The sequence below is a fragment of the Oncorhynchus mykiss genome, chromosome 15, assembly GCF_057628025.1.
Source record: "Oncorhynchus mykiss isolate SJ-2025 chromosome 15, ASM5762802v1, whole genome shotgun sequence".
NCBI classification, from domain to species: domain Eukaryota; kingdom Metazoa; phylum Chordata; class Actinopteri; order Salmoniformes; family Salmonidae; genus Oncorhynchus; species Oncorhynchus mykiss.
In genome coordinates this window covers 62823755-62837196 of record NC_143036.1, presented here as the reverse complement: position 1 = coordinate 62837196, position 13442 = coordinate 62823755, and the positions used below count along the sequence as shown (strand labels likewise).

Here is a 13442-nt window from a genome sequence, read left to right as displayed (position 1 = left end):
AATACAAAGTGTTATGTTTGGGGCAAATGCAATACAACACATTACTGAGTATCACTCTCCATATTTTAAAGCATAGTGGTGGCTGCATCATGTTATGAGTATGCTTGTAATTGTTAAGGACTGGGGAGTTTTTCAGGATAAAAAAGTAACAGAATAGAGCTAAGCACAGACACAATCCTGAAGGAAAACCTGGTTCAGTCTGCTTTCCACCAGACACTGGGAGATGAATTCACCTTTCAGCAGGACAATAACCTAAATCACAAATCTACACTGGAGTTGATTATCAAGAAGACAGTGATGTTCCCGAGTAGCCGAGTTAGTTTTGACTAAAAACCTACTTAAATCTATGGCAAGACCTGAAAATGGTTGTCTAGCAGTCATCAACAGCAGCCAATTTAACAGATCTTGAAAAATTTTGAAAATAATTAGGGGCAAATGAACCCAGAAAGACTCAGGGGTGTGAATACTACATAAATTAGATATTTCTGTATTTCATTTTCAATACATTTGCAAAAACTTCAAAAAATGTTTTCACTTTGTCGTAATGGGGTATTTATTGTGTGTAGATGGGTAATAACATATTTATATTTAATACATTTTGAATTCAGGCTGTAACACAAAATAGTTGGGAATAAGTCAAGGGGTATGAATACTTTCTGAAAGTACTACGTATTCTTTGCAGAGTCATGGCACTGTTTTTTTTGTAGTGGAGAGGCCATTCAAAACCCAGTAGAGGTAAGCCGTAAAGAACTGCAGGATTCTCCAGTGTGTGAGTCCGTTGAGGTTGAGAAACAGAAAGGTGCGGTTTGATAAGGATTGTGTTTATTGGGTAACATGAGGGGGTTCTCGATGTTAAAAGCAGGGCCATGTTTTGTTTTTGTGCTCTTGCTTTTTTTATGTTCACATGTTCTAGCTAGCATCTAAACTGTTTAGGAATCCACAGCGCACTACAATACACAAGTGTGAAGATGATTTCTATGGGAATTGTTATGTTTTTGTTATGGTCTTGATTGTTAATGTAAAACATTTCAGACACAGTTTTGTTAAGAGTTTGTAATGGTAAAACTGTACCTTGACATCTGCGATTGTATTAGGCATAAGAGGATACAGCATTAATCATTTGAATGATAACAATTCCTCAAGCTAGTTTAAATATCACTGTGTTGGAATGTAGCAATTACTTTGGTATAAAATAGCTACATGGTTTGACCATTTGAGGGCACCATTTCCTTAATTTCTAGTGCAAATGATTTTTTGGGTTGACCTGTTGGAGGTGTAGTATATAGTATACTATATAGTATACTATATAGTATACTAGGTCTGACAGATCTATGCAACAATCGTAAATGGGATCTATTTATAATTGAATTAGAGGCTGACAAAGAACTACTCTGGAATGCCTTACAAAAGAGATGATAATAATCTGTTTTAAAAACAGGTAAGCTTCTAATTTTAATAGGAACAATACTGTAACACAACTAACAATACTGTAAATTAAAAGACACATTTCACGAGTCTTAATACTGAAGAGTGGGGAGGCAGTAGTGTGGCTATTTATAGCCTAGTCCTGGTCAATTGTGCTTCTCCTTGCTCCTATTGATAGACACAATTGTCCCCTTGATATCAGTGACCAAAAGGCTTCATTTTAAATCAGACCACCACCTGCTTGACCAATCAGTAGGGTTGAAGTTCGGCATATTTTTTCTTTGGGATGGAGGATTCCTCTTTTGTTCATTGAAATGTGTCAATTGGCAAATAGTTAGGTATGGAGGACTGGGGGCGTTCGCCTAGAAATTGAATGGCTTTAGTCCACAAACGGTTGAAATGTTCTCTCAACCCATTTAAACTGACATCTGTGTTGCACACGATGCTTGTTCTGATGCTATTACTATTTTAATGAGGCTCCGTACTGGCCTTAATACTGTGACTCTTAGTTGTGGATAATGGCTGGCAATCTTCAGGAGTGAGTCTTAGGCTGTGGAGTGCAGGGACACTTTCAAAATCCTTCTATTGTCTGTCCCCAAATCCTAGCCCCTCCAAGGCCTGTACTCTACCATTTTGCTGTCCCCTTCTGAGGAAAAGGCTACATATTCACTAAGAGGAGCAATCTTCCACAGCACAGTGACTTACTGGAATTCTCAGGGTTCATGGGGGACACCCATGGACAACACACAGCACCTGTCTATCCCTGTCAATTATCTCATACTAAAACCACATTTGTCCTTTTGCACTCCTTACTCAAGGGCTGGATATTTAAGTGCTGAACACTATATATTCTATTGTTGCCGTCAGTGCCGGAGAAGTAAACATTAAAAAAGCAATGACTTTGTTATCCACTCGACCCTGAAAGCTGGAGTCTTCCATTGCAAGAATGTTTTAATTACATTCCGAAGTGGAGACGAGACAGTGTTTAGGAATTGTTCTTGTTGGAAGTTGTATTTTTAGGGCCCGTCTTTCCTTGACAGGTGTTTTCTGTCAGCACTCATGGTTGATCAGTTGAACGCTTGCGCTCAAAGTATTTCCTATGGTAGGGTAGTCTTTGGCTGGCAAACTGGAAGATATTTATTTTTTCACACAGTGCAACATGTAAATGGAACAGTGGTCAAGTATTTCTTCATAGTTTCTTTGTTATTTATTAAAATGTATTTTAAGGGTAAATTGATGTACAAAGACAGAGATACACATTTGAGGTGTCAATTAGCAAAGTGAACATATTTAAAATAGTTGTAGGAAGGACGTAAATCTTCAGGGTATATGAAAATATTATACACAGCTTTGGTGTTCTTGCAAAAGGTAGTTCATATATTGTAATGATGTGCTTTGCTCTTGGATATGCTCATGGGTAAGCTCTGTAAGTCACAGTGGAAAAAACGAGGCTCTAGATGAATGTACTTCAGTCAAGATGAGGTGGTTATGACGTATTGGCATAAGTGAGGTGACCCCAAATACATTGTCTGGTGTTCACATTCTAACAACGAAGTGCTACTTTAACTAGCAACAAGCCTTTTCAATGGTCTATCTTTGGTGCATAACCCATGTATGTGCTTGATATATCACTCTATATGTGGAATATAAGAGACCTTTCATTATGTATTGATACAGCGACCATTCTTTATATATTTATAGATATAGTGACCATTCATTATGTATTGATACAGTGACCATTCATTATATATTTATTGATATAGTGACCATTCATTATATATTTATAGATATAGTGACCATTCATTATACATTTATAGATATATTGACCATTATATATTTATTGATTTAGTGACCATTCATTATACATTTATAGATATATTGACCATTATATATTTATTGATTTAGTGACCATTCATTATATTTGTATAGATATAGTGACCATTAATTTTATATTTATAGATATAGTGACCATTATATATTTATTGATATAGTGACCATTCATTTTATATTTATAGATATAGTGACCATTATATATTTATTGATATAGTGACCACTCACTGTGTGACCATGAATGGTCACTATATCAATAAATATATAATGGTCACTATATCTATAAATATAAAATGAATGGTCACTATATCTATACAAATATAATGATCAATATTGTTATTGATATAGTGACCATTCATTATTTATTTATAGATATAGTGACCATTCATTATGTATTTATAGATATACTGACCGTTATATATTTATTGATATAGTGACCATTCATTATGTATTTATAGATATAGTGACCATTATATATTTATTGATATAGTGACCATTATATATCTATAGATATAGTGACCATTCATTATATATCTATAGATACAGTGACCGTTCATTATATATTTATTGATATTGTGACCATTCATTATATTTTTTTTTATGTAGTGACCATTATATATATATGGATATAGTGACCATTCATTATATATTTATAGATATGGTGGCCATAATATATTTATTGATTTAGTGACCATTCATTACATATTTATTGACATATAGACTGTTCATTATATATTTATTGATATAGTGACCATTCATTATGTATTTATTGATATAGTGACCATTCATTATATATTTATTGATATTGTGACCATTCATTATATATTTTTTTATGTAGTGACCATTATATATTTATGGATATAGTGACCATTCATTATATATTCATAGATATGGTGACCATAATATATAGCTGAAATATAGCTGAAATTAGGAAACTTCATCCCTTATGATTATTTGATCACTATGACTTTTTTTTACTGCTGTACTTACTATATACTCTGTCACTCTTTTTCTCCTTCTTGATGACCAAGTGTATAAATAACCCCATAGTATATGAGTAAGAATTTCACTTGATATCTACAACAAACATGCTGTGACTGTGATGCATACATTCGATTGTAGACTTGAAGGAGAGCACAGGTTTGAGTGGCACCTGAGTGCATCTGTTGTGCGTCTGAAATAGGGCACTCCGATTGTCCTTAGAAAGGAATGATTGGGAGAGTCTGGGGTCAGGGTTCAGGGGAGGGGGCAGACTTGTTGAAGGAGAAAATAGACTCCATTCCATCTGTCTGAACATTTCTGCCTCGACAGTGGGGTTTGGACACATGATCAGGGTAAAGCTTTAAAAGAGCCCAAGCAACCGCACCCGAAAGTTAATTTCACTTCCCGTCTTGACTGTTTGACACAAGTTGGTCTCTGAGTATTGTGTGTGTGTCTCCACTGGTCTTTCTTCCTTGACTGTCTGAGAGGCAGGCTTTAACATCATGTCTGACACAGCGGATATTGTGAAGGAATACGAGGAGGAGGAAGAGGAGGTGAACGAGGAGGAGGAAGAAGTAGAGGAGGCACCTGAGGTGGAAGAGGAGGCTGAAGAAGAGCAGGAGGAGGATGAGGCAGATAAGGAGGATGAGATAGATGAGGAGGAGAGGGAACACGTTGAGGGGAGCGAGGGGGAGACCAAGCCACGGACCAAGTACATTACCAACATCGCTCCTCCCAAGCTGCCCGACGGCGAGAAGTTAGACTTTGATGACCTCCACCGCAAGAGGCTGGAGAAGGACTTCAATGACCTGCAGAGCCTGATCGAGATGCACTTCTCCAGCCGCCAGAAAGAGGAGGAGGAGTTAGTGGCCCTCCGCAACCGCATCGAGCGCCGCCGTGCCGACCGTGCCGAGCAGCAGCGTGTGCGCGCCGAGCAGAACATTGAGCGCCAGGCTCGTCTTGCTGAGGAGCGGACCCGACGGGAAGAGGAGGCCAAGCTCCGCGCCGAGGAGGATGCCAGGAAGAAGAACGTCTTCTCCAACAAGGCGTTTGGCGGCTACATACAGAAGGGGGACGTGAAGAAGGGCAAGAAGCTGACGGGGCGCGAGAAGAAGACCAAGGCTCTGTTGGAACGCCGCAAGCCCCTCAACATCGACCACCTCAACCAGGAGAGGCTGGCGGAGAAGTCCCGCGAGCTCTGGCAGTGGCTGCGCCAGCTACACGCTGAGAAGTTTGACCTGGCCGAGAAGCTGAAGAGGCAGAAGTACGACGTGAACGTGCTGCGGAACCGCGTCAGCGACCACCAGAGGGGCTCCAAGGTGGCCAAGGCGACCCGCGGGGCAAAGAAGTTACGTTAGTCACACAGCAATGACCTCAACATTATCAGATTAGTCTAGCTGTCTTTGGACCGTTTTAGGTACAATCACCTGCTTCTGCTTTATTGGGTATAGGCCTGCTTGTTTGTTTGTTTGGGGGTTTCTACAGTATAACGTTAGCTAAGCAGGTCTATAACTGATCAGCCTACATAATGTATTCACAGGTTTTGCACAGGCTGTAACTTTCTTTGTTGACTATAGTTGTCTGATGTAAACATTTAATGTGGTTCACGAGGAATATGATTACTGATATCGTATTCACAGATAAAGCTAAATGTTTGAATAATGTTAATACAGTTTTTATTGATCATTCGAATAAAATGTGAATGTTTGATGCAGTTTTGGTCGTTATTATATCTAAGCAGTCTTTGTAGCTGGTTAGTTAAATTCCTGTCTTTCTACTGTGAGGGTTACTGAAACAGTCAAATGCAAGACAAAAGGATAATGTACTACATTGCAAAATGTTTCTTTTTTTACATTAACAATACAACTCATGAATGTTTATTTGTTTGTCTTGGTCCATTTCTGAGGGTTGAAACGTGGCTCGTTCCTGACAGGTGTGGCACACATGGAACTGTAAAGAGCTCATTTAGTCTCTGCCATGCTCAGGGTGGGGAATGCAGTTGTATTGACCTGCAGAGTCTTGGCCAGAAGGAGTTAACTATGGGTTAAATGAGCCCATCATAGAAATATAATTCAACTTCCTATAAGCGGTATCACCATTCAAGTCAATGGGTGTTGGGTGGACTGGCGGCCATATTGGGTGTACCCATAATCCATAATTCTATTTCTATGGAGCCCACCATCTTAACTGCCCCTGTCATTCCATTGCTGGGTGTTTATAGTCAGGAATCTCAGGGGCCATCCCCATTCAATCAACAGGAGACATAATGGATGTATCAATAGTACTCATTGGCAATGATGTACTGTAGATAATACATATCAATCCAATATATGAGGCGGTATAATTTCCTCAACCACTTTTAGTGCTAAACAGTATTAACAAACATATTATTATCAGATGAATTTGCACTACTGAGATGTTATTTGGCTGGAGTTATGTCATACGGTGGCTGTTTTGTACTTACTGGAGACAGTAGCCTGGACAATCACTAGAGGGCGCTAAGTGACAATTTTGCAGTTGAACATGTGAATGTACAGTTGAAGTCGGAAGTTTACATACACTTAGGTAGAGTCATTAAAACTTGTTTTTCAACCACTCCACAAATTTCGGCAAGTCGGTTAGGACATCTACTTTGTGCATGACACAAATAATTTTTCCAACAATTGTTTACAGACAGATTATTTCACGTATAATTATTTCACTGTATCCCAATTCCAGTGGGTCAGAAGTTTACATATATTAAGTTGACTGTGCCTTTAAACAGCTTGGAAAATTCCAGAACATGATGTCATGGCTTTAGAAGCATCTGATAGGCTAATTGACATCATTTGAGTCAATTGGATGTGTACCTGTGGCTGTATTTCAAGGTCTACCTTCAAAAGTAGTGCCTTTGCTTGACATCATGGGAAAATCAAAAGAAATCAGCTAAGACCCCAGAAAAAAAATTGTAGACCTCCACAAGTCTGGTTCATCCTTGGGAGCAATTTCCAAACGCCTGAAGGTACCACATTTGTCTGTACAAACAATAGTACGCAAGTATAAACACCATGGGACCATGCAGCCGTAATACCGCTCAGGAAGGAGACGCGTTCTGTCTCCTAGAGATGAACGTACATTGGTGCGAAAAGTGCAAATCAATCCCAGAACAACAGCAAAGGACCTTGTGAAGATGCTGGAGGAAACAGGTACAAAAGTATCTATATCCACAGTTAAAAGATGCCTATATTAACATAACCGGAAAGCAGCTCAGCAAGGAAGAAGGCACTGCTCCAAAACCACCAATAAAAAAGCCAGACTACGGTTTGCAACTGCACATGGGGACAAAGATTGTACTTTTTGGAGAAATGTCCTCTGAGGTCTGAGGAAACAAAAATAGAACTGTTTGGCCATAATGACCATCGTTATGTTTGGAGGAAAAAGGGGGAGGCTTGCAAGCCGAAGAACACCATCCCAACCGTGATGCACGGTTGGCAGCATCATGTTGTGGGGGTCCTTGTCTGTAGGAGGCACTGGTGCACTTCACAAAATAGATGGCATCATGAGGGGGGAAATTGTGGCTATATTGAAGCAACATCTCAAGACATCAGTCAGGAAGTTAAAGCTTGGTCGCAAATGGGTCTTCCAAATTGACAATGAGCCCAAACATACTTCCAAAGTTGTGGCAAAATGGCTTCAGGACAACAAAGTCACTGTATTGGCGTGGCCATCATAAAGCCCTGACCTCATTCCCATAGAAAATTTGTGGTCAGAACTGAAAAAGCGTGTGCGAGCAAGGAGGCCTACAAACCTGACTCAGTTACACCAGCTCTGTCAGGAGGAATGGGCCAAAATTCACTTATTGTGGGAAGCTTGTAGAAGGCTACCTGAAATGTTTGACCCAAGTTAAACAATTTAAAGGCAATGCTACCAAATACTAATTGAGTGTATGTAAAAGTTTGACCCACTGGAAATGTGATGAAAGAAGTGAAAGCTGAAATAAATCATTCTCCCTACTATTATTCTGATATTTCACATTCTTAAAGTAAAGTGGTGATACTAACTGACCTAAAACAGGGAATTTTTACCAGGATTAAATATCAGTAATTGTGAAAAACTGAGTTTAAATGTATTTGGCTAAGGTGTATGTAAACTTCTAACTTCAACTGTACCTTTTCTTTACACAGTCTATAGGATGCATAACTTTGCACTCATTGACGTAACAAGTACTGTACATACCTCATCCATAAGAGGTTTCCTTCCCTCCCATTTTCCTCTACCTTTGTGAACCCTTATCTCTGTGCTTCACAATTACCTGCTTCTACTGGCAATTCTCCCCCCAACTTCTGAACTATTCTGAAAAACAATCAAATTGTCACTTGGCAACAACAAATCAATGAACTGAAATGAAAGCTGTGTCATAATAACAGGAAATGCAATAGGGGACAATATTTCTGCTGGGCGGTTTTGATTGTCGTTTAGGCTGGCCTCACTATTGCCGAGAGCTGCTTGTAACCAACCGTAAGAACAAATGAAAGCCTTCCAGGTGTTGCTATATGCCAACAGGTTTCCATAGAGACAGTGCGGTAGGGCAACTCTGCAATCAGGGCCCCTCCCTACCCACTCGGCTGAAAGGGCTGGAAGTTGATATTGATGGAAGTGTAGAAACGTCTGGACTGACTACAGCTCAGACAGGATCAGTTCAGAGGGAGTTGATCTACTTACTAGATTCAGTTTGAGTTAGCCTCTCCGTCAGCAAGCAAGCCCATGTGGGGATGTGTGTGAGCATTGAATTCATGGAATGAACATCCATTGTTGCTGAATGTTGTTATGTTTATGATGATTTATAGGTGCTTTTTTTAGGTTAAAGGATTATGCATGTAGTATTTGGGTTCAACTGACAAGCTGTAACTGCTCATTTTTTGTACACTATAGTCATTTATCTTCGCCTATTACGGATAATGAGAAATGAAATGTACTGTCTTATACACTAGCTCAACAATTATTCTCACATCAACTGACAGAATGACAAATGGTTCCCAATCAAAAGTTTGCATGCTTGTTCAAGAGCATTTTCAAAACAATATAGCTCTAACCAGAGCTATTCTGCATCAGTTAGCATTTAAAATCCTAAAATGTTCCTGTTAGTGTGTTGGAATGCACATACACTCTTGAAATGTGACCCTGTTTGTGTGATTAGAGGCTAGATTTGTATGTGCGTGTGTGCGAGCATGCATCCATGTGTGTGTCTGTGTGTGTGTGTGTGAGGAGTGACAGCAGCTGCAGGGTCACCTGCTCATTATGGCCCAGCGGAGGCCATAGGACACCATGGGCACACAGTGACTGACAGCTGTCACTCTCTCACATACATATACACACACACACACACAACACCACACAACACACACATATACAACACACACACTGCCCTTGTCATAATACAGGGCTATCTCTTGATCACACAGAGAATCACAAGCATTTAGTTGATACTAGTTATGAACAGGAAATCTGTTTTCTAAATGTGGACTTGATCCATGATTAGACTTAGAAAGAGAAGGTTGGCGGGTGGTTGAAAGGATATCATGCTGTGGTGATGCCATATGCCACTGTACTGTAGACATCCACCTGTAGTTTCATTACGGGCCTGTGTGTTGCAGGTTTTGCATGCTGCCTTTAAATGATTACCATTGTCAGTAGTGGAAAGTGGCCTTTAATTGGTTAAATGGAGTCATGATTAGATAGCCTGTAAGTAGTTACTGACGGAGAAATAACACATCTGCTCCTGGGGTTCGGGAGCTGGTGCTAAATATCCACTGAAGCCTTTTGTTTACAAAAGCGCAACTTTTAGTTGGTTAAACAACTTATAATGACAGAACTTTTCAGTCTGTACCGATGTTTCTGTCGAGCTAAGTGTGCATAACAACCACCTAGCGCAATAGAAGAGACTATTGTCTGTCTGTGTCCTCTGGTGAAAAGGTAAAGTGAGGAAAGCATCTCAGAACGTCAGGGCTACCCACCACATTTCAGACACAAAGTATTATGAGCTGTGCCACTCACACAGCCGATGTGTTATTGCATCTGTGACTCAACTGTTATTTCAAGGGGAATGTGGTACATACTATCCCTGGTAGACTAAAGGACACATCAGCGGGCCTATAGTGATTTTAAGAGTAAGTAGCCTCATCGATTTAAAATGGACAGAGATTGAAAGGCGGGTGAAGGAGAGAAACTTCAAACACCTTGTGATCCCAGCATGTGTCTGAGATATGCCCTCTTTCATTTGGCGTTTATAAGTCTATCTTGTCATCTCTATGGAGACCCAACAACCACTGAACAGTGGGCTGAATCCACTAAGGAGCCACTCTTTACAGTGGATTTGGAAAGACACATTTTCTCGAGTTGAACCCAAATCAAATAACCTGTGTTTGAAGTACTCACACACATTCCTCTGTGTATGGAATCCTCAATATAGGCTTTATTTGAGCCCACTAGTTGCTATTAGGAGAACCACAGGGAGGCACTGAGGTAACAATCTTATCTGGCTAATTATATTTGCTAGATTATTGTGACTAATCAGGAGACTTGTGAGGTAGGTATATGGGGTTGGGTTGTTACCTGGATGTAAGGTTTATTGTACATTATACACACACAGACAGAGATACTGCAGTGACACAAACAGTGTGCGCCAGAGGGGCTTCGCTCTAGCCTGTGGATAAATTAGTCTGCCCGGGAGACTTAGGAGGGCTTATCTCCACCCAGCTCCAAATTGAGGTGGGACCTGCTACCAGTCAGCGGTATGAAGAAGATAGCCCCTCCGACAGAGACATTCATCTCCACGCCTCCCTAGTCTCCACTGAGTTTTCTGGCCCTGATCCCTCTGGCCATTTAAAGAGCCGGTGTCACTCCTCCAGCATGCATACCATTAGGACCACTTCCCCAACTCATCATAGGCCTTTCAGAGGACATTCAAGTGGAGTGTTAGCCGGCTTTGTATTGCAGGTGGGGGAAATAATGTACTGCTATAATTCAACCGAGCAGACAGTGAGGCTTTATAATGTGCATGATGATAGGGGTGATCTCATGTGTGTACCCAGTCTATGATGGATAATCCCTGTGAACTTTACGCAAAATCTCTAACTGCTTTAACACAGTACTTAGCACTCTGTGAGTCTCAGTGTAAGTGCACAAATGAGGGGTACTTAAGTGGCAAACTAAACAGATGCACAGTACATTCTGTTCCAGAGATTCTGAATTGAGCATTTTTTGGTTAAGCTCATTCATTAAGGCAGAGCCCTAAAACCTCTGAGGATGTAGTGCACGTTGTGTTGTTGCATTGGTGCATTGTTTCTACTTTTGTAGATGTGTATGTAGCAGAGGAGGCTGGTGGGAGGAGCTATAGGAGGACAGGCTCATTATAATGGCTGGAATGGAGTGGAATCAATGGAAATGTAACGATGTGAGCTGAGAGTATGGAAGCAAGTTCTGGGAGTGAGTGTTTTAATAACTAAATGAGACATAATACAAAACAAGACACATGAACAACACACAGACATGAAACAGAAACAATGACGCCTGGGGAAGGAACCAAAGGGAGTGAAATATATAGGGAAGGTAATCAAAGAAGTGATGGAGTCCAGGTGAGTGATGAGTATAACGATGGTGACAGGTGTGCGCCATAACGAGCCTGGTGACCTAGAGGCCGGAGAGGGAGCACACGTGACAGGAACGAAGTCAAACGTGTTTGAAGTGTTTGTTACCATTCTATTGATTCCATTCCAGCCATTACTATTCTCATCCTATAGCCCCTCCCACCAGCTCCTCTGGTTTGTGTGTGTGTGCGCCCTGGCATGTGGGGGTACACTAAATATAAACCCATTTCATTACGCCTAACAGCAGACCGTCAGCTGAGCCCACTGACAAACTGTAGGACACAGGGCCAATGGATGACTCATCACTTTAGAGGAGTGGGAGTCTGGCAGCTCATTCATAGAAAACACAGCTCCTCTGCAATACCGGCTGTCTGACATCAGCTGTCTGCTCGGCTAGCGCAGGTGTTAGCCGAACAAGGCAGGGCTAACACAGCCCACTGACCTGGCTGCCTCGTCAATGAATGGACCCCTATGCAGGAAAGCAGTTAGAACTCTGGGGTGAAGAGGACCCAAGGGGATTTGCTCAGGAATAGCAACCTGTAGTAGAAATTATTTTAGAAATATCTATATCTTGTGGTATGCAGGGTACGACTTGTGGGTGTTATGCATCATGATAAAGTTGCATTTAGAAATAGTTTTCCATTAGTGAATAATTGCTATCCATCTACTAGTCATTGTTAGCTAAGCCCAGTAAGTAGTGTGTGGATACATTGGAATCTTTTGTGCCCTAGTAGTGCCAGCGTCAGTTTTTCTGCATGCTTGTGGTGTTTTCGGGATGTTTTTCCCAGCACAGCTGTTGCTGCAGACATTTGTGGATAAGTGAGCTGCCGGGAGGTGAGCTGTAACTCTCCGAGAATCGATGGGCTCGATGAACAGCTGCATTAAGAGTCACGTTCATGTCCTCCCACCGTGTCCTCTCACTGTCTCTCCCGGTGATTCACGCCGCCTCGCCATCTCTGCACGGCATGTAAATCAACCCAACAAGTGGAGGGCTCTGATCCCAGCTCCATCCTGTTATCATCACTTGCCAGTGACAGGAGTGTACCACCAAACTGCACCTGTTGTGCCGGTTATAACACAGTGATGGCCGCGATGGCTCAGGTTTATGATTTAAACGACAGAAACAGAAAAGGCCTCCCACGTCCCTTAATTACTATTCTCAGACACATTCTCAGACAGGCTTTAGTGAAGCACTGACTTTGAGACAAGGGAACAGGGTAGCTCAGGCACACGGGTACACAAAACACCAGCCAGGTGGCATTGTGTCTTTCCCTTGGCTGATGAGGTCTCTAGAGAGAAGCCTGTGTGCGTCACGGCCAAACACTGTTTAGAGAGAACAAGAGTTGAATTAGGAGTTAGGATAGTAGCACGTTATGACCTATACTGCAGCTAGCTTGATGAATTGGAGGAAGAGATTAGTTTTTTTTTCTATATAAAATGTTCTTAATTGTTTCTAGTAAATAGTTTGGGTTCTCTAATGGGGGCCCTGTTCACCACAGGATGCCATTTGATCCCAGACCCTATCCCCAATGTACACAACACAGGAGAATACTTTAATTAATAACAACCGCATTCAGCGCA

General features: G+C 41.1%; 1 protein-coding gene across 1 annotated transcript; it reads left to right on the top strand.

Annotated features, from left to right (window-relative positions):
* Positions 1-4368: 4368 nt before the first annotated feature.
* tnnt2c (troponin T2c, cardiac) lies at positions 4369-5944 on the top strand. The gene has a single exon (XM_036944847.2). The coding sequence runs from the start codon at positions 4740-4742 to the stop codon at positions 5592-5594; it is 855 nt and encodes a 284-aa protein (XP_036800742.2). The 5' UTR covers positions 4369-4739; the 3' UTR covers positions 5595-5944.
* Positions 5945-13442: the final 7498 nt, after the last annotated feature.